At 41.8% G+C, this 22437-nt stretch overlaps 1 protein-coding gene across 2 annotated transcripts in view; it reads right to left on the bottom strand.

Moving 5' to 3' along the window:
• The window catches only part of LOC108930155 (neuroplastin-like), a 50938-nt gene extending 30493 nt beyond the window's left edge, over positions 1–20445 (bottom strand). For both annotated transcript variants that reach the window (XM_018745264.2, XM_018745263.2), the window contains exon 1: positions 19994–20445. In XM_018745264.2, coding sequence (XP_018600780.1) covers positions 19994–20123 — 130 coding nt within the window. In that variant the 5' untranslated portion in view covers positions 20124–20445. The remainder of the gene's footprint in view (positions 1–19993) is intronic.
• Between the last annotated feature and the right edge of the window lie 1992 nt (positions 20446–22437).

The raw sequence follows: 22437 nt of genomic DNA on the forward strand, positions 1-22437 counted from the left end.
GTTGTCCATCCCTGAACAGCAAGCCATGCTGCATCACCGAGGCTCTAGCAGCAGGTATCATTCATCCCTCCACTGCACCAGCCTCAGCCGGCTTTTTCTTTGTTGAAAAGAAAGACGGGGGGCCTCCGTCCCTGTATAGATTACCGAGGTCTGAACCACGTTACGGTAAGATACCTTCACGCTTTACCACTCATCGCTGCTGCCCTTGAACATGTCTTTCAGGCCCGGTGGTTTACCAAATTGGACCTCCGCAGCGCCTATAACCTTATCCGGATCAGGGAGGGGGATGAATGGAAGATCGCTTTTAGCACCTCCCTGGGTCATTGTGCCTATTGGCATATTGGCAATGCCCTTTGGTCTCGCAAATGCACCTAGTGTATTCCAGGCTTTTATCAACCACGTGCTTGGGGATCTCATCAACAACGGTGTCCTGGTCTATTTAGATGACATCTCATCTACTCTCCTACCCGGGGACAACACGTGGAGCTAGTCCGTCGGGTGTTGCGCCGATTGCTGCAGAATCGCCTCTTTGTGAAGGCAGAAAAGTGCCTGTTCCATCAACCTCAGGTCTCTTTTCTGGGGTTTCTCCTCAGTAAGGGCGGCCTGGCAGTGGATCCGGGAAAAGTGCAGGCTGTCCTCCAATGGCCGAGACCTACCACCGTAAGGTCTTCCAATGCTTCCTAGGGTTTGCCAATTTTTACCATCGGTTCATTAAGGATTTCAGCACCCCTGCTGCCCCACTGATGGCTCTGACTTCTGCTAAGACAGTGTGGCTGTCCTGGACAGAGGCGGCCCAGTGAGTCTTCGAGGACTTGAAAAGTCGGTTCACCTAGGCCCCTATCCTTCGTCACCCTGATCCGGACAAGCTATTCATGGTAGAGATGGACCCTTCTGAAACCGGGGTAGGAGCTGTGCTGTCCCAACGACAAGGTAATCCACCTAAACTGTACCCATGTGCTTTATTTTCTAAGAAAATGTCCCAGGCAGAAAAGAACTGTGACATTGATAAAAGGGAGCTCTTGGCTGTGAAGCTAGCCTTGGAGGAGTGGTGACACTGGCTAGAGGGGGCCAGATACCCATTTGTCATCCTCACGGACCATAAGAATTTGGAATATCTGCAGACGGCAAGATGGTTCAATCCCAGATAAGGCAGGTGGGTCCTCTTTTTTACGCATTTCAATTTTACAGTGACCTACCGACCTGGTAGTAAGAACACAAAGGCCAATGCCCTGTTCCGCATATATGAGCGGGAATCCACAGAATGAGACCCAGGTTTCATCCTACCCTGTACATGCTTTGTAGCCCCAGTACAATGGGACTTATCCTGAGAACTCGCCCAAGCCCAGGCTACCGAGCCTGAACCTCCAGGTAAGCCCGATGGGAAGCAATATGTTCCCCCCAGATGAGGGCCACAGTCCTGCAATGGGTCCACGACCATCCCGCAGTCGGCCACCCTGGATTCAGTAAGACTCAGATGCTCCTGCAGAAACACTTCTGGTGGCCGTCACTGGTAGAGGACACGCAGGACTACATACGTGCATGTCGGGTTTGCGCCTTAACCAAACCCTCGAACCAAAGACCCGCATGACTCCTAGATCCCTTACCGGTGCCCAATCGACCCTGCTCACACATTACTCCGGACCTCCTGGTAGACCTCCCCAACTCCGACGGTAAGACCACTATCTTGACCGTAATTGATGGCATGCCGGTTGGTACCCCTCCCAAAACTCCCTACCACACTGGAGACAGCGGAGGTCCTGTTTCTCCACGTCTTTCGCCTCTTTGGCCTCCCAGAAGGTATTGTATTGGATCGAGGACCCCAATTCACCTCCCGACTCTGGAAGGCCTTTTGGAGTAAATTAGGAGTGTCCATAAGTTCAACATCGGGGTACCATCCGCAGGCAAACGGCAGGTCAAACTGCTGCAGCAGGACATAAGCCGGTTCCTGCACAGCTATTGCTCAGAGCAACCACGACAATGGGCACGCTACCTACCATGGGCCGAATACGCACATAACTCTTTGCCTCATGTCTCCACAGGATGTTCTCCGTTTCAGTGCATATTGGGCTACCAGCCTCCTTTGTTTCCCTGACATCCAGGCTCCAGTGACGTCCCAGCTGTCGAAGCCTGGTATTGAGGTAGAGCAAGAGTGTGGCGTGCCGTCCGTCAACACCTCATTCACAGCCAGGCTCAAGTAAAGCGACAGGCTGACCGTCGGAGATGCCTGCTCTCCTTCGTACCCGAACAAAGAGTCTGTTTATCCACCAGGGGCCTCTGGGGGGTGTACCTGTCAAAAAAACTCAGCCCTCGATACATCGGTCCCTTCAAAGTCCTTCGCCGCGTGACTCCGGTCTCCTACTACCTCCAACTGCCACAGCACCTGAAGATCCACCTGACGTTCCACGCCTCCTTGCCATGCACCACATCCCTACACCAGCCGCTCCTGAACTCGCCTCCTCCGCTTCCCCTGCAATACGGCAGGGCGCCCTACTACACGATCTGGGCGCTGCTGGATTCCCGTTGGCGAGGTGGGGTCCTCCAATATCTAGTAGACTGGGAGGGCTATGGGCTGGAGCAACAATGCTGGGTGGCCGCCTGTGACGTGCTGGACCTGGACCTGATCCATGACTTCCATAGGGACCATCCGGACTGTCCCGCACGCAGGCCCCGGGGACGTCCCCCTGGTCGTCACAGGGCAGCTGGCGCTGCTCGTGGAGGGGGGGTACTGTCATGCCCTCCTCCGCGCAACGAGAATCACCTGCGGCTAATTGGGGAGCGACTGCACAAAAGGGCTGTCTGGAGCACACTCAAATGTGGAACCTTGTTCAGCCTTGATCATCGATCCAGTGTGCTCCTTGAATCCTCACCTTTCCTGTTTCCACCCGTCCTCAACCCTGTCCTCCTGTCTCCTTTCCCATCACTCTCTGGACCTCACGGCTTCCACAAACTCCTGCTTGTCTCACGGATTACGACTTTTGGATTGTCCCTCTGGTAACGTCTGTACATCGGCAACCCTCGACTTGTCCTGTGACCGTGGTTTTTGGATTTCCCTTTTGAACCCCAACGCTCCGCGCTTGGGTCTGACGACTTCCTTCCGTTGTGACACCATGACATTTAGAAAGTTGTTCACAATAAATGTAACCTGCTTAGTGGTTTTCTCCATGGTTTATGGCTCATCTTGCAGATGACTGCTTAAATAAAAACTGGGACAGCTGGTAGAATTTTAGTTGCAGCTGCTGTCTTTGGACCCAAAGGTCACAGGTTTAAATCCCACTACCAGCTGTAGTACCCTTGAGCAAGGTACATGCTCTGAATTGCTCCACTAAAATTACTCCCTTGTATAAATGGGTAAATGATTCCAGGGAGCTGAACATTGTAAGTCACTTTGGATAAAGGTGTCAGCTAAATGAATTAATGTAAATAAAAAGAAATTTGGATATTACCCTGGAGCAGTAAGTCTGGTGGTACAGATTTTAACAGAGAAAGAAAACTGCCTTGGGTTTTCTGAACATGATCTGGAGGCAGGATAGCAGAGGTAACAGTTGCAATGCACTTTTGTATTGTTTTCTGAGATACAGTTTTGGAGAAAAGCATCTGCTACATAAACAAATTTAAGTGCTTTTTCATCACACTGAAATCATGAGTGTGATAATATACAGTAGGTGATTACAGTGTTCTAGTCATATCTGGAAAAGTTTTCAGAGGGGCTAGGAACGCATTTTTATTTCTCCCACTTGAAATAATGGAAAAGAGGCTTCTGGTATTGAAAAATTTTGATATTCACACTATTTTCAGGAACTGATTAGTTTCCTAAATTGAAGGAAACCTTCACTAGTCTGTGGCCAAATAGCTTGTGAACTAGAAATTGTGGAGGAAATATAAATTAGTGTAGAAATTTCACAAGTTTTGCAAACCATGTACCAGGTTTTTTTTACAGACTGAGGCTCAAATTTAACATTATATAGTGATTTTTTTTCTTCTAAAAACAATTCCACATCATAAACAATGCAAATTTTGACAGAAATTTCAGCCTTGCTGATGTAAGTTTTCATTTACAGCAATCAGATACCAAATGAGATTCCTCTGCCTGGGTAAAGAATTTTTCCTGCTTGAAATTTTTTTAATATATATTTTTTTAATTTCTTAAATGAAACTCATTTTGTCTATATTGCATTATTATACTGACTCATTGTCATTAACTCCTTGTCAAAGTTGTGAATATTCCATAAGCAGAGGGCTCTACAACCTGAATGAGAGTTCATCACAGGGTAGCCAGACACATACTCCTTCACTCACATGGTCATAAACACTGCAGGTGGTTTAGAGTCAATAATTCATCAAAATACATGTCTTTGGACTATAGGAGGAAACCAGAGCACCTATAGGAAACCATGAAAAAATCTCTAAGAAAAACTTTGTATGCAGGTACTTTTGTAATGTATATTTGTTTATACAATAGTATAAGACAAACTGGTTGTACTCAGTCATGTGTCTGCATCCAAATCTTTCTTTATATTGGTGTAATGCAATTTGAATTGTTCTCTGAGATGGACCTTGCTTTGGAGAAAAGCATCTGCTAAATAAATAAATGTACATGTACAGTAAATATCTTTATTAAATCAAATAAATAAATAAATAAATAATGCTTTTAAAAAGACATTCCTTGACAGAACCCTGCGAAGAAATGCTGAAAATAGAGGCTGAAAAGGTCTGAAAGGTGAAAGGATTATGCAGCAAGGGAAGCCCCTCCCATTTCATTACAGATCAGGGATGCAGAGGACAAAATCCAAGAACGGTAGGGAGGGGAAGAGTCAGCAAAGACCTGTAATCTAACCATTGATTCATGCAGTAAACCCCCTTGCTTTGCTTTCCTTCTGAGTGTTCAACATATTAGCCCATGACTACCATTAGCATTCAGAGCACTTTCTCCTGCACATTTCCCCAGCCAATAGCTTTGAAGATCAAGATGTAATACAAAATCCATTTACCTCAGTATGTGCGGGCAGCACAGCTCTCAACGCATGCCTGCAAGTGCTTATACATACTTTTTAAATACACACACCGACACACAGTGACGTGCACCTTCAGAAATAACATGAAACCAATAAGGCACCTTTGGTTAAAAACATTCCCTTGGCAGTTATCTGTAAGAGACCTGCTTGAAAAATAAACAAAATAAGTGAATCAGTGGGAGAGGCTGCTGAGATGAATTCTAATAAAATGGCAATGCACCAACATGCAACTGCTGCATTACTGATACACACTCACTCCATAAAATCCTGCAAATTAGTGTAGCCACTTAGCGTACATCTAGTCTTCCTGAAGCTACTGTAAAAGCTCCATTTTCATTATGTTATTTGGCCTGTGGAAGACACACACAATGTCTACAACCGCTTGTCCCGAGCAAGGTCGCAGCAAGCCGGAGCCTAACCTGGCAACACAGGGCGCAAAAGTGAAGAGGGAGAGGGGACACACCCTGGATGGGATGCCAGTCCAACGCAAGGCACCCCAAGCAGGATTCAAACCCCAGACCCACCACAGAGCAGACTTTGGCTAAACCTGCTGCGCTACCATGCCCCCCCCCCTCCCTGTGGAAGACAATACCTTTAATTTTTATTTTTTTCTTTGTTAACCTGCTTGGATCTGATATGTTGCACTGTAAGTCCTTGAACACCCTCAGCTCATCCAAGTCAAGATGACATTAAATCTTCACATCAAATCCCAAACAAACTGTTCTTAGTGTGGCTTTTACAAATATTTCCACAAAAAGGCATCCCAGAGAGGCATGACAATTATTTAAGAGGGTAATCGAGAAACAGTAAGTAAACAACCTTTTTTTGCTGTAATCTCAATGCATTTAATGCACATCAGACAAAAGAAGAAAATTAAAGAAAAATTAAATCATTAAGATGTTCATTTCATTCTTTTGATGTAAAGCAGATGTCCACATGTCCATAAACCATCATATCAGATGAAAAGCTAATATAAAACAGATAATCAGAGTCTTAGGATTTTGAAGAACATACTTATACTGAGATTCTGGCATTTACATCCTTTTATATGTGGATTATATTATGTATATAATTTGAGATTATGTTTAAGTAATGATACAATACACTCAACATTGGTTATCAAAACTTCATCTTTTAGACTGAATCATGCACAAAAATTGTCCTGCTTTTTAGAAATGAATGTATAATGTCTGTTTATCATATTGTATTTTAGAATATAAACACACACACACACTGACTGAAGCTGATTGTCCCAAGTGGGCTAGAGCCTAACCTGGCAATGCAGGGCACAAGGGGACACACCCAGGATGGGACACTAGCACATCACAAGGCACCCCAAGCAGGACTCGAACCCTAGACCCACCAGAAAGAAGGCCCCGGCCAAACCTGCTGCACCACCATGCCCCCTCATTAAATAGAAACAGAAATTGCAAAACAAACTGATTCAAATGCTCTTTATCTCTTTATGCAGCTGGCAGCACCAAGTTCACTTCACAGTCGTTCCAACAGCAGCACCCTGTGTAAAAGAAACTGTAGGTGATTTTGTAATTGGTGAACAGATAGGCAGCAAAAAAACTTCTGAATGACACAGTTAAAAAAGTGATTGTCACTGAAGCCCCATCACTGGATGAGCAGGAGCAGATCCGGTTGACGAGGGTCCAATGCTGCCAATCACTGTCTACTTGTACAAACATACTGCTTTATTAAGTGGTTAATTGCTAGAACAGTATGATAAAGGACATACCTGACTGAAGGAAATTTGAAGTGCGTATATGAATAACAAGGTCATTAATGACTTTCACCTAAACACTGAATACAAAAAAGGCACATGTTAATTTGTGGAAGATGCTTGAAACACTCAAGTCTAGAAAAGAAAAACCAAATAAAAAAGCCTCTGTGAGTCAATTTATTATACAGAAATCCACTATAACTAGAGGTGTGCACAAAAGTTTACTTTTTGGTTGAATTTGGCACAAGTATGAAGTTGTCCAGTTTTATTTGTGTAATGTATGCTGGCAAAAAACTGTGGTATTAGAGTAAGTGACTGTAAATTGTGAATGCCGTGCCAGTATATCTCTATCTCTTGTTGAAATATACTTTTGTTCTGAACTGTGTGTTGCTTTGGAAAAACGTGTCGCCAAATGAATAAATGTAAACGTAAATGTTATCTGCCTCTCAGGTAAAAAGCAAGGAACAGTTCAGAACTTCAAAGCATCACAAAGCCACAGTATTTGTACAACTCAAATACTGTACTAAAATAAGTCATGCATAAGGAAGTCAAAAACAATGTTAGAAGACAGGAAGGCATAGAAGATCAGGGTGTCAAAATAAGGGAATAGGTAGAAGCAGGACACGGGGTTTTCCTTCATTCGCAATAGGGGGCTCATGGGAAAGGCAGAAGGGCAGAGTTTCTTCTGAGTTTTGTACACTAGGCATTATAAAATTCAAACAAAATGGAAGTAGCAGCATAGATACAAGGACAATAGAGAATATCCACACAATTGAAAAAGGTTTTCACAGTGTCGTAAGACCATCTGAAAGTAATAACCAAATGTGTGTGCTTTTTTCCTTTTCCTGGGGAGGTGGACACAGCTGGAGTGGAGCTGGGACAGAGGATTTTGGTGGTTTTGGGGAATGAAGGTCAGGATGAAGGGTGGTTCATTTTTCACCATCTAGGTACTACAGTCAACTCACTCTGCAGCACAGTCACGGTGGCTTGCGCTCGAATCCATGTAATGGCCGGGTTCTGGCGCAGGTCATTGCGTCGCGGGTCATTGCTGGCCCGGCACTCATAGGTTCCCGTGTCTTCCAATGTGAGGCGTGTGATGCCCAACACACTCACTCCGTTGGCACCATAGGCTGTGTTGATGGACACACGACGTTTGCGTGCACCATCCCACAGCTGCTTGAAGGAGTCGGCACGGTTGATCTCGGCGTACCACCACTGGATTTCTGGTGTGGGGTTGCCAACCACATCGCAGTAGAGCTCAAAGGTGTCCCCCGTGTGTTTTGTCTCTGATAGGGGTGACTTCACAAAACCAGCTAGAGAGGAAGAGTGTGTCAGGATGACAAGGGAGAGGCAAGAGAGGGTGAAAAAGGGATCGGAATAGAAAGTGAAGCAGGGAAAAAAGAAGAAAAATGATGAGAAAATAAGAAGTGAGAAAGCATGGTAAGAGGAGGGGGAAGAAAGGATGGAAATGTATGGATAGAAAAGAAGTGAAAAGTTGGTGAAGGTGGAGACACAAGAAGGTAGGTGGATGGGTTCGGTAATAGGTATTACAAACAAGAGACAGGAAATGTAAGAGTACAGGTGATGTATAGGATGCAAGCAACATTGGGGAAAGGGAAACACAAGAAAAAGATAGAAAATATGAAAGATGAAGAAAAGGAGAAATGTTGGAAGAGGTATGAAATTGAAGGTAAAGAGGAATGGATGAATAAAATGAGAGAAGGTTGAGGAAATAGAAAAAAGATGGTGGATGATGGGAAAAACAAAATTTGGAAGAGGGGCAGGTTGTGGAAATGGTAAGGCAAAGGAATGCAAGGTTTGGAAGAAGGGATCAGTTGGAAACAGAAAGGGAAGTGATTAAAATCAAATAACTTGCAACGTAAACAGCAATCATAGAAGGATGAAAAGCCTAAGATATATAGGAAACAGCGTAAAGAAAATAAGAATGCAAGAACAAAGGTCGGGTTAATGGCTCTGAAAAAGCTGTGTCACTGCAGCAGCTGTTCCCTCAGTCAGCCTCCACCTGAGGCCAAATGCCAATACCCTATTCACAGTGCCTAAACAAAACAGAGTCACAGGGACCTCATTATGGAATTTCAAACGCACTATGAGGCCAGGCTTTACACTTACTTTAACAATCTCTAAAATGCAAAAGTACTTCCATAGAGCCTCCTAGGTATTCCTAGAAACAGTGTATTACTTTTTCCTCTTAATACATATTCTGCGTAGCTGTAAGTGATTCACTCCTGGATTTGGAAATGATCAGCACCTATCCAAAGGTGATTGTGTGACATTTTTAAAACAACACAAAATTACCTTCAGATTTCTGAATACAGTTTCCTAGTGAATGACAGTTTCTGCTCAGTGAAACAGCGACATGATATTTTCACCACCAGCCCAGTTCACAGATGATCGTCAGGCCCTGACCTCAAACTCCCACCACCACCATTACCATGACTGAACACCAGGCTACCATGAATCTTCACCTGAGTGGACAGAATCAACTGAATGCTCAAGGGTCATCAGATTATTTACAGTAAAGAAATAACGTTCTGGTCAATAAGGCATCCAGATGTATTACATCCATTCTAATGTGTAACGTGTAGAGATTAAAGGGGAAGTTATGCCTTTTTCAGGTAGGAAGACCAATTATTGACTGTGTGTGTATGTGAGACTGAGTAAAGTCATTTCTGCAACAATGTGCATTTTCATAATGCCAACTGGCTTATATGGAATTGGTAAATAGGGGAACAAGGTCACTATAATTTTAAACCTGCATTGGCTTATACATGATTTTGTCCCCAGTATATTTAAATTTTGCCTCATTGAGCACAGCAACACAGCAGCTCATGGAGGAACAGGTAATACACACAAGACTCTTAGGTCCCCCGTATGTTTTGTTCTGGAAGTGCTGATTGCAAGGTTCTGCTCAGTTTTCTTATTTTTACAAAATCTTTTTTTATTACCAAAAATGTGTAAGCAAAGTGATAAGAATACATGCTGGTACGCTGATGATAAAATATCAAGTGGTGAGCGTAAACAAAAAGGTTTAATACCTGAAAAGCCTGATGTTATGAAGCGTTTTGTATGAAATGAAAGCACATATGATATCATGAATGCAACTGACATATGTCACGCGAAACATAAGGAGCCGGGACGGCTGGACCCAAGTGCAGCGTCGTTCGTCCGGAGTCGAGGGATGAGACAAGTTCTCGGTGTCGGGGACAGACAAAGGGTCGGTTGATTGGCGGTCAGGGTCAGGGCGAAGATCCATGAGCAAGGTTGGGGGACTTAATGAAGGGTCGGTCAAGCGGCAAACAGGACAGGAACGAGGATACGTGGATGTGGTCAGGAAATGAAGCGAAGAGTCAAATACCGGAGGACATGAACTGAGAGTTAGTGATGCTTGTGAACGAAGCGTCAAGAGGAAGGGTGGTTGTCCCTGACGAGATTCCGCAAAGGTATGGGAACTGCGGAGTGTCTTTTAAAGGGTAGGGAGTTAGTCAGGTGCTGGACCGGAGTCAGGTGCTGTCGGTTGAGTTGTGGGCATGGGCGTGACAGTATAAAGGAGTTTACATCATGGCTATTATGGCACTCTTTTCAATGTATTAAAATTAGTAATGCTTTGTTCTGAATTTGTTTAGGTTTTTAGTGGTCTGCCCCAACCCTATTTTTCCCAAAACTCTTGTTATTTTTATTCAAGGGGGCAGCTGGTTGCATAGTGGTTAGACATTCTCATCTACTGCTGTGGTACCCTTGAGCAAGGTTGTTACCCTAAAATTGTTCCAGTAAATAAAAAACTGAGTTAAAGGAACATATCTATGGTGTTATAACAGAAACAACTGTACTTTATTTCCTTACAAAGAAAGATACCAATAATCTGTAATAGATATTCTTAAAGAATTAGATTAGCAGAGAAACATTATATTTCAGAAGCTCCCAAAACCATCAGTATCCTCTCTGTAAAACAGTGTATGGAGTGTTTTTTATTTAAACAAGGAAAGGATGTTGCTAGCTTGCTACAGAAGTTACATAAGAATTGCAATTACTTTGGATTTTTCAGCACAGAATAAACTACAGATTGCAAGTACAGATGCTCCTCTACTTACTATGGTTTTACTTACGATTTTTCAAAGTTACAATGAAACAATAGCAATACGCATTCGGTAGAATCCGTACTTAGAATTTCAAATTTCGATCTGTTCTCGCTTTTATGATATGTGGTACAATACTCTCACCCGATGCTGGGCTGTGGCTCCTGCTTAAATTTGTCCAGCTGCAGGCTATGGTAAGTGTTCTGAGCATGTTTAATGTAGGCGAGGCTAGGCTATGATGTTTGGTAGGTGCGGTACTGTATTTTTTTTCAACTTACGATTTTTCCACTTACAATGGGTTTATCAAAACGTAACTCCATCGTTGGTCGAGGAGGATCTGTATATTTTACTCAGTCACTCACTACTGATAACCACTTATCCTAAGGCAAAATTATGGCATCTTGGAGCCTGTCCCAGAAAAACAGACCACAAGGAAAGGCAGGAACCTGGTCCATTGCAGGGCATTCACACACACACACACACACACACACACAAACTACCTGCAATTAAGAGGCACCAGTTCACCTGAAACAAGTCTGGATTGTGGGAGGAAACCTGAGCAGCCAGAGGAAATCCACACAAACACAGGGAAATATGCAAACACTACACAGGGTGAACAAGGACAAAACCTACACTCAGTGAAACAGTCCAGGTGCTGTGAGGCACCCATGCTACTCACTACACCATCTTACCTGCCAAATTTGTTTCTCTTTTGCTTAAGTCTAATACCTGCCCAGTGATGGGATTAGTGTATGTCTCACTCATACCCATATGATTTCAAAATGCTTAAAAAATATCACATCAGTAATGTATAGTTAATGTAAAAAAATTTAAACCATTTTGATGTTGCTGATGTCTACTAGATGAAGGTAACAAACATAACTGATGCAGCTGACCGTATAATTTGTGTAGGGACATTCAGGAGTCTCCAGTCTTTTCTTCATACACTACAGTCATACCATTTGTGTTCTCACAAGCCTAAGAAGCCAGGTTATGTTTTCATTGCGAACCAGACATGCAGGTGATGGTCCAACAGGCTACCCCCAGAGTGCTATGTTCTTTGTACAGTAGCCGATTAGTAGCAACATCAACATCATTATTCTCTCAACATCAGATTACAGGGTTTCACAGAAAGCTGGGTGCCTGAGTTTCTGGCAGCGCTTCGCCAGCTCAGCCAAACAGAGGATGAAACTAAAAGTATCGCTCTCAATAATTAATGAGACATGGGATCTGTGCTAATTGAGTTTCACAAGAAATGGTGGAACTGAATCTTTTTCTAGGACTATCATATTGTTTTATTTATCTCACTATCATTATAAAGCATTTTTCAAAACTGTCAACTTCTCTATGTAAACAGAACCTTGCAACTGTATTTCTACAGTACAGAATCAGTGACCACTGCATCAGTGAAAGACCACAAAGTAACCCAGTGGTGTACTACCACCCGCTTGATGCTAAATGAGACCGGGCCATTCATACAGTCTGAGCTAAGGCCTGTACACCAGTCCACAGAGATCAGATGCACTGCTGCTGGCAAGTCACCAGAGACCATGCAGAAGATCATGTCCTGGCAACAAACCAGAAGCTGTGAGAAAATCGTTGCTAAGGACCAATAATATAATTAAGCATTAAGAACTTCTTAAATTGCACACATGCCAGGCAGACAAATTAAACATCGTTTTTTTAGCACCTTACTGATAATTTAACATTTTTTTTAGCACCTTACTAATAATTATTTGATCATTTAATGAAGGTGCTAATTCATAAAAGTATTTTTTTTTTTTTTAAATGAACTCTTCAATTACATTGCACGGTCGATATTGTGAGGTTAGGGTAAGTTTTAAACCAAGCAGGCCACATTTTTCACCGCATGTTTTGTGAAAGTGAAGGTAAATGAGATTACAGTTGTGCTCTCTGAGTCAAATGGATTACCACCGTTTTAGAGTGAACTGGTGAGAGAGCTTACTATGGGATCCCAGGTCTCATAGAGCACTCAGAAAAAGACTGGAGTAATGATGAAGCAAGACGGTTTGAACTTTTTTCCGGGAGTGACCCGCTAAGGGAAGAGCAAGTTAGTCCTCCTTTTCAGGGTGAAATGCAACTTGCTCAGCCCCTCTCCCGATTTGTCACGTCCATTCTGAGTCTCCTGTGAGATGAGTAAACTAGGCTAAATCTTATACACTGCTTCACAGGCCTCATTACTGTTTCATCACTTGCACTCGAGGGACTGTCCTATGCATATTAATCGGTTCACAGCCTTGGTGTGCGGGGATTTTTCAGAAATATTGCTCATGTGTTTATAGGTTATATAAAAGTCAGTCATCCATCTCAACCACAAGCATCTTAATTTAATTAACCCAAACTATAATTTTTAATAGTGTGGCATGAAGCAGCTACGCTTTCATGAGCTACATGTTTTCTGCTGATTATTACAGCTAGAAACTGAGGATACAGTCTGCTTTAAAGACAAACATTGTAATTTCATCGAACCTCTGTATGGGTTTCATTAGCATACCTTTTAATAAATGCGCTTAGAAATGGAATCAATGGCCCAAGAAACCAGTCAATTAGCAGTCTTTTGCCAAGGGAAATTAATTAAAATACTCTCATATCAGCTTATTAATAGGCTTACTTCATAGCCACCATTAAGTTATATCATAGGACTGGACGGAAACATCTGGTCAGAGCTGGTTTGTTTGGTGAAGTAACTATCACGCAAGGCTCCAAGTCTGTTGTTGACTCCACAAGATGTAACTGGAAATTCTCCTGGGAACACTCCAAGCATCAAAAGATAGCGCAGTCCTGGGACCTCCCTCACAGCTACTTGCAAACACAAGGAGCAAACAAGATGGATCTAATTTTCTAATTCAACTCAGGTCCAACACCACACTGAACATCTGGCTGACTGGCTGTGCTAACAACTTTCCATCTGCTTCAGCTCAAGTTGTCCTGTGCTTTGAAAAATAACAATTCTGTCTGAACCCAATAGACATATCGTGATGCAAAAGGATATTTGCTGCGTTTAATTTAATTATATGTAACTTAAACATAACTGCGATGTTACGGGAAATAAAATGCATACAACTTGAACAAGTGTGTTTTAGCAAAAGCTAAGGGGAGCACACAGAGTAGTTTTTAGGATACAATGTCATCTATGATATGTACTGTTGGAATGCCACAGGCAAGCCATGGCCTTATTTTCTTGGATGCAGAACAAAAAAACATCAGCTACAGTTCCGATACAGTGATACCCAAAACCTCAACTCTTGATACTGGAGAAGTAGTGTGGCTTCACCATCTTCTCTTGACAAATCAGCCATCTTATTATGACATGCTTTGGACTCCATATACTGTATGTGATAATGGATAATGTTCTACTGTTTTTGTTGTCAAAATATGTTTTTTTATACTCAAAGAAAAAAAAAATTAAGTGGCTTCTTGACCAGTCCAATGATATATCATATTTGTACACAGGTGAAAGATGAATTGTCAGCTTGTTATAACTTTGAATGACAGGTGTTGAGTGTTGCTTATTTGATGGCAAAGACATTGCCCTAGGAGGTAAAGTGCACTTCCAGAGAGTTATGGTAGGTCTTCATCAAGCATTAAGACAGATTTCAGCCAGAGCTTTTTAATACACAGTCCAAAGTATATGGCATGTATTTGTGACAGTGTGATGAAAGGGTATCATTTCAGAGTGGGCAGCAGCTCAGTTAATTTCCCACTTATGGCCCTGAATTGCATGTTTACATGTGAGGTGTGAGACAGTAGTACTTTATAATACCAATAGCAGTTTTTCTTTATTAATGAAGTCATATCCCTTCTTCTTATTCAGACCCTTCTGTGTAACAGTTAAGCATGACAGTTAATGAATTCACAAAACTAGATTAAAGAAATGGGTGCCTGTGCTGGGTCTCAGCACTATAAATAGAAATGTGCAGTAGATTGGACAGATTCTATTTGCAGTACAGAAAGCATCTGTTGCTAAGCCAGCCCTACTGGTGGTAAATGGAAAAATCACATTCATACTAAAATCCATTACCTAGAAAGTCATGATGAACCTTTAGCATGTTTTGCAAATCACAAGAATTTATACTGATGAAAACTTTTGGAAATGAAACTGTTTAATAGTCATGTACGTCACCTAAAAGCATAAACATATTTCAACCTCATGTTTCTGCCATGTTTCAATAAAGAAAGGAATGTTACTTTATTTGCTATGATGTTTCCTTGTGAAGAGTATTTATTTAATTAAAGAGGCCACTGAGATAATCAGTTATCATTCGGAAAGCACATCTATAAAAAATTACTGCCATGCAAAAGTACATAGTCTTGATGAGGAAACTGGAGAATTTTTCATTTTACATCCATACTGCAATCACCTATAGTTAAATATATAACAGTGGAAGATAAAAGATATAACAGATTAAATTTTATATTATGAAAGTTATTCACTAATTCATTAGTCTTGGAAGGTAACAGCTCAGCTAATAGATGATGTAAGCATTTTGAAAGAAAAGAGCAGGACCTTAGGGGGGTGTGGTGGTGCAGTGGGTTGGACTAGGTCCTGCTTTCTGGTGGGTCTGGGGTTCAAGTCCTGCTTGGAGTGCCCTGTGATGGACTGGTGTCCCATCCTGGGTGTGTCCCCTCCCCCTCCAGCCTTATGCCCTGTGTTGCTGGTTAGGCTCTGGCTCCCTGTATGGGACAAGCAGTTCAGATGGTGTGTGTGTGTGTGTGTGTGTGTGTGTGTGTGTGTGAGAGTGAGCAGGACCTTATTCAACAATGTCAATAAGTGACAATCCATGTGTAGCAGACACTTTTACAGCTGTTTACTCCTTACACATTTCAGTTTAAACTGGCAGCTTTCATGTACTTCCTATACAGCCGGTCCCCAACTTACAAATTTATTTGGGGTCGAGAGCTGGTTCATAGATGAATGTGAAAAAAGGAGATCCAGGGGCTCGTCCTCAATTTTATAATTTTACTGTTTCAATTCTGTATGCAGCTACATGTGTAATATGCATGGGCAAAAACTGTGGTTTTCTCCTAAGTGACTGTAGAATTTTGTGTGTGTACCTTTACCCTCTGTTGGCAAAATGCACTTCTGTTTCCATTTAGCTGATGCTTTTCTCCAGAGCAACTTAAAATTGTCTACCCATTTATACAGCTGGGTAATTATACTGGAGCAAGTTAGGGTAAGTACCTTGCGCAAGAGTACTACAGCTGGAGGTGGGATCAAACCTGCAAACTTCAGGTCCAAAGACAGCAGCTGTAACTACTACACTACCAGCTATCCCCACTGCAAGTCATATGTCACTTTGGAGAAAAGCATCGGCTAAATAAATAAATGTAAATGCCAGCAACTGGGACAGTGATGTGTTTTGGATATAACAAAGAAGTGGACTCTATCTATCAAACTGAACAGCTCATAGAGACGAGACTAGCAAGCAGCCCCTCCCTCTAGTGAGCCGGGATGCATTGTGCACGCAGCCTTCATGTTCTGAGTCCCCTGGCTGGGTTTTTATGTTCCATGGTAAATAACAGAATACAATAAGAACTGTGGCCAGAGCTAAAGCAGGGTATTGAGAAACTTGGGCAGCACTATTTGCAGCCACTATCTTTTGGCAAATTGGGTGAAGATTTGGTGCGCAATTTGAAATGCATGCTAGTTCAAAATCAATAAATAAATAAATAAAGAAAGAAAGAAAGAAAGAAAGAAAGAAAGAAAGAAAGAAAAAGAAAGAAATGCTTTTGAAGAAAGTTTGCACATGTGAAACATTCATTACTCAACAGTTTTTTTTGTATTTTGTATTTTGACAGTCAAGTGCCGCTATGTTTTTTATGCAGTGGTCCTGCTGTTGTTTAGATATCATAACTTAAACACCATACTTCAAAAATGCATTACTCTCTTCATGGTGAGTTGAGATCATCTGGTTTAAAGCAAAAAATAAATCAGATGTTTAGACCATTTCAGTACCCAGTTTTTATAAGCTTTATAAACATCATCACCAAGTAAAATTGTGCTCAAATACCATGCATTGCGAGACATTTTACTGGTAAAAATATAAATACATATAAAAATATACATAATCAACAAAAGAAAATCAATATTAACCATCAATAATTTACAAATAATGTTTTACTAAAATATAAAAATCTTAGTGAGCACTGATGTACACATGTCCTTAAGAACTACACATGCAAAACCTTGTATGCGGATACACAACATCTGAACAGAACAGGGGCCTGTAAGGAGAATGGAATAGACTAGTGGAGTAACTGGCTTATCCCCTGAGTCTTGATCCAAACTGGCTTGTTTTTTCTATAATATAATCATAAAGCCTCTCAGCAAAGCCCTTCAAATTCCTCTTCATGCTACCAAGCTGCTCATAAAATTACCAATGGAACTCATGCAAGCATTTATACCAAACTGCAAATGATAATCTGCAGGTGTAGCTCAGAAACTAGACAAACTAAAAGGTAGAAAATGAAAAGGTGGAGTTAAACTGTGATTCATTATTTTTTCTTAAAATGTAATTATATTGACTCTAGTTAATTCCGAGTGTAGACAGACCACCATGTTATTCATGTTTGGTACGAAACATGATTACACCTCAGCGAAAGTCATGACGCCACAATGATAACCAGTAATAAAGACTGATTCATGTTTCGGTATGTGAGTAGGTATTACAGACAGATTCCCTTCCCAGACAGATATGGAAACAGACAGCAGTGAGAGCAGGGTACCTGATATTTCTGGGAGGCTTTAGGATTCTTTGTTGCCCTTCTCTATATTTTGTGCCCTGCAGAATCTGATTTCCACAGTCTGTTAATAAAAAGAACTGACCTTTTTGTAATAAATACTGTTTGTTTACTACAAAATGAATACAATGGCATTATGGCCTTCTTTAAGTACCAGATACAGAAGGATAGTGTTTCACAGCTGGCTAATTCATGCAATCAACCGAGTTTCAGAATAACTGTTAATAGACTTTTTTAGTCTGAATCTCTTCGAATGACAGATCCAAATCTTTTTATTTCGGTAAAACAAGTAAAAATTACCTTGTAAAACACTTGGGAAGAGTACATATACAGTATGTATAATAAAACAATGAAAGGATCATAACAATCATATTCATGTGTAGCATTGTTCTATACAAAGTTATATATTTTATGCATATCAATGGGCATCACTACTGATGAGTGAAAAACTTGTACAGGTATGCAACCTGCAGTCCTTAAGAAACTACATTTTAAACAAGTTTCCATATATGAAGTTTAGCAAACAGCATATGCCAATGCCCACCATTTCAGAATAAACTATAATTAATATTACAAATTATAACCCCTAAAATAATTTCTAATAACAACTCTCAACAATTAAAAAACAAAAGCATACAGTGAATCATTGATATACTGATACTGATACTTATATATCGATAGTCACCTTGGTGAATAAGGTGTGTGGGCTGCCAACATTACATAGTATCCATTGGAAGCCGCTTCGGAGAGAAGCGTCTGCAAAATAAATTAATGTAAATGTAAATGTAAATATCACTGAATAAATGTAAGAATTTCTGTACATAATAGAGCTGGATGGCTGCAGAGTAATGTGTGTAACAATGCAGAATCGAAGTAGTGTAACTGGATTTTACAATAAGGTCAGTATTAAAATATGTACATGTGTTCTGGGAATTAAGTATTTGAAGCCATGCCTTCAAATTCTTGGTGCAGAAATACTTATTTCAATGCTTTATTTAAAAGTAAACAAATTTAATGTTCAAAATATTTCTGTTGTGAACATAAGCTGCACTTTTGGTACCCCTGGTCTGAAGCATTCCCTAGTGATATGAATTCATTATACAGATATTTTTTAATTATATTTATCTAATCTCCAGTCAGTATTGATGGACTGACATCCAGTCCTGGGTGTGTCCCCTCCCCTCTCCAGACTTACGGCCTGTGTTGCCGGGTTAGGCTCTGATTCCCTGCGACCCCCTTCGGGACAAGCGGTTTCAGACAGTGTGTGTGTGTGTCTAGTCCATTATTATGAACAGACAGCTCTTCAGTACTATCAATTAATATTTTTATAGATCTAAATAATAATATAATTACTTAAATTTGATGTGATTTTAAGACATGGGTATATTTCTTTGTCAAGTCAAGCCGATATGAAGCCATGAAAAGTATTACTTGTAATTACTACAGTAATTTTAATTTCTGCAATGAAATGAAAATAACTACTATCCTTTTGTGTTCGCAGATGTGGTGACTGCCATGTGCGATGTAACGTGGATGAGTGTAGAAAATCCTGCTCCTGCATGGTCTCAGCTCCAATGTGCTGAGGAACGGAGAGCCTGTGGAATGTGACAGGTGAGAATCTCAAGGCCTCCGTTCCCACAAGGACAGCAGCGCAGAAACGGGTGGCCGCACACGCGTCTTTTTTTATTTTTTTAAAACTCCAGAGATGTTTTCTTTCCCTCCACATCATCATACCTTTTGGCCGGAAAACGCATTTCGGAACCCAGAGACCTGCTCTCCTGAAGGAGCCTGGATTCAGGACACTAACGCTCCGCATCACAGACTGAAGACACACACACACACACACACACACACATTCCCATCCGCGTGCACCGGAGCCGCGTCTGTAAATGTACTTCACCATGCAGCGAAACGTTACGTAACAAAACCCCAGACGCCGGATGATAAATATTGAAACGGATCATAAATAGTGAAGCACACAGCTTGAGGTATTAGCACAGAAATAACACACGCATGATTATCCGATTCCGGCACGTACGACCCGTCGTTGCCTCCATAATGTGTTTTCTTTTCCCATCCACCCAACACACTGACTGTAATTCACGTCTATGCGTTAAAACGGAGAACAGTGAGTGTAAACGGCGGTAAAACGGTCAACATGTGACACATATGCAGACAGCGGAGTAATTCTTAATGCAAGCCGGCGTTGGCAGGAGGTTTTCTTTACATCTCGGTTATGAAGCACTTCCTGTGAGGGCACATGAAGATTAAGAAATCTAACCCATGAAAGCAAGAGCCTCGCGTCGCTCGATGATCCGGTCCCGCGGTGCTCGGGTGCAAAGCACGCGCTAACCTTGCCGTGATCGCGCTGTAACCGTTCAGGATGCGATTCTTACCGTTCTGAGCCGCGACGGAAGGCGGCAGCAGCAGCAGGAGGAGTCCGGACAAGACGAGCAGCAGCATCCCTGGACAAGCAGGCGTCGTTCGGGGGCCTCGTTCGGAAGACCGGGGACCGGCAGCACGCATAGCGGGAACGAGAGAGGAAGGAAGGAGCGGGAAGAACGCAGGGACACTGCAGCAGCCTCCCCTCCAAGCGGGTCACCTAGTATCGCGTCGACGAGCGGTGGGAGGAGAATGACGGCACCTGGGCAGAGGCGGTGCGGGGCAGGGCGCCAGCGCCTGCGTTCAAGGCTCAGCCGTACTGCAGAGGACAGGAAGGAGAAGAGAAGAGAAGAGCTTATTCTCTACTATTCGGACCGTGGTGCAATTCAACCTAATATTGCTGTCGGTGTTGTTACACGTAAAAAGTATTCTGTCTTTGTGCGAGTGATGATCAGAATTAACCCAGACTGCACCTTGCAGTGACGCGCCGAACCTAATTTTCGTTGCGCTTCAAGAATTCCTATTATTATTAAATTAACTCAGCTATCAGAATTGCTATGTGCATATTCCTACTGTACAGGGATATTTTTAGTTAATGTGTTATCCATTACAGTGCAATTTATTTCTGTACGTTTTAAGGGCATGTCAAGATTAAAGTTATTTTTCTGCGGTCAGCTCAGTCAGTTTGTAGGTTAGTTAGTACTGCAGAAGAAATTTAGCAGAACATCTTGTGCACACTTAAAGTGTTCAAAAGGTGTTACTAGTCTAATGATGCAGGGATGAACCATCAAGTCAAGTGTGACTCATGGAAGCACTTCTGTGGTTTGCCAGTGCATTCTTCCATGCATTTTGGGGGTGCAAATATGACAAAACACTGAGACTCTACAGTCTATGAGTGGGTCAAGTCCTTGAACTGAACCAATCACTGCACAAATATTTAATTGGTTACCACTCCTTTGTAACATAAAGGACTAAGAGCTCCAGTACAACCTTGTAGCCTACCTTAAGGATGATGCATATCCAAGGACTCTTTAATTTTAGGGTTATGTTAAATTTGTAGCCAAAAACAAGTGCATTTCTGAAGAAACTGAACTTTTTGAAGTTTTTGGCAACAATTTTGAAGTATAGTGTTAAAGAAAGAATAGTTCTTTTGCTATGTTACTTTTCTGTCACCATTTTTTCAATATTTCACATTTAAAGTTTTAATTTTCCTTAAAACTAATCAAGTCAGTTTACTCCAAAGCAATAGCAAAATTTCATCATTTAATGAAATCCACTTTTTCTGTGGATTTCATTGGCCATTGATGGCTGTCAGTCATAGCTTTATCTTATCCAGTTAAATCCATTCACAACTTTACTACCTTACTAGGTTAAGGAAATGAAATATGTTTAATAATAAGTTATGCGCTGTTTTTTAGGATACTGAGGAGTCATTTTCCATTAGGTTAATTTTATTTTATTTTGGTGAATTATCTGTTTAGCATTAATAAAAAAAAAGGTTTTACACTGTATATAAATGTTCATCTGTGTTAGTGTAAGGACAATGTCACATAAAACACCAATTATTTAGCATTTGTGGGCTCTGTTTTGTGTGTGTGTGTGGGGGGGTGCGGCGGCCAGGCAATTTTATTGCTGTGCTGAACAGTGTTATTCACAATCCAGCTGTGCGATGTGCCTTGCAATCCCTCTGTCCAAAACACATGAACAACAACACAAGCCTCAGATCATGCTGTGTGCAAGGATGGATACAGCCAGATGCATGCAGCTGTCTCTAACATGAATATTACTCTATTTAAGTACACATTCTGTGAATTTACTTGCTATTTATTTTAATTTGGTTTTAAATGTAACTTATGAACACTGAACATAAAACTACCTTCACTGTCACAGGGGAAGCCCTGCCTCATCAAAACCTTTAATTTATTTTGGGTAGGGTTCGAGAGACTTGTCGACTGTCCTCATAGGATGATGAAGATTTTATTCTTGGAATGTTTTTGTTATATAGCTTCATGTAGGGTCCATCTGAAGATGTTGACAGCTCCCTTGGACAACAAAAGGTGGCAACCACAGCAAGGAGTTTGGCTATGGGGATTCAGATGGTTAAGAGCACCATCTGTTTTCACTGGAGGAATCAGGAGGACGTCAGTAAATTTCCTAAGCGGCTTCCCTTTGCTCGGGAGATCATCCTGGGACTCCCTGTAGATGGCATTATCTGCATCCAGTGGAACAGGCCATCATCCTTCTTCCATGTTACTGCCAACCTAGGGAAGGTATAGGAGAGTCCAGAAGGTGTGTAGAGTAAGAGCAGACCACCAAAAACCACTCCCCTACTCCATCAAGCTTTTCTAAGGGGCTGTCAAGAGAATTGACTGTCCATGTTTTTGATCCCGGGGGTGCGGTGGCGCAGTGGGTTGGACCACAGTCCTGCTCTCTGGTGGGTCTGGGGTTTGAGTCCTGC

Source organism: Scleropages formosus, chromosome 5, assembly GCF_900964775.1.
Source record: "Scleropages formosus chromosome 5, fSclFor1.1, whole genome shotgun sequence".
NCBI lineage: Eukaryota > Metazoa > Chordata > Actinopteri > Osteoglossiformes > Osteoglossidae > Scleropages > Scleropages formosus.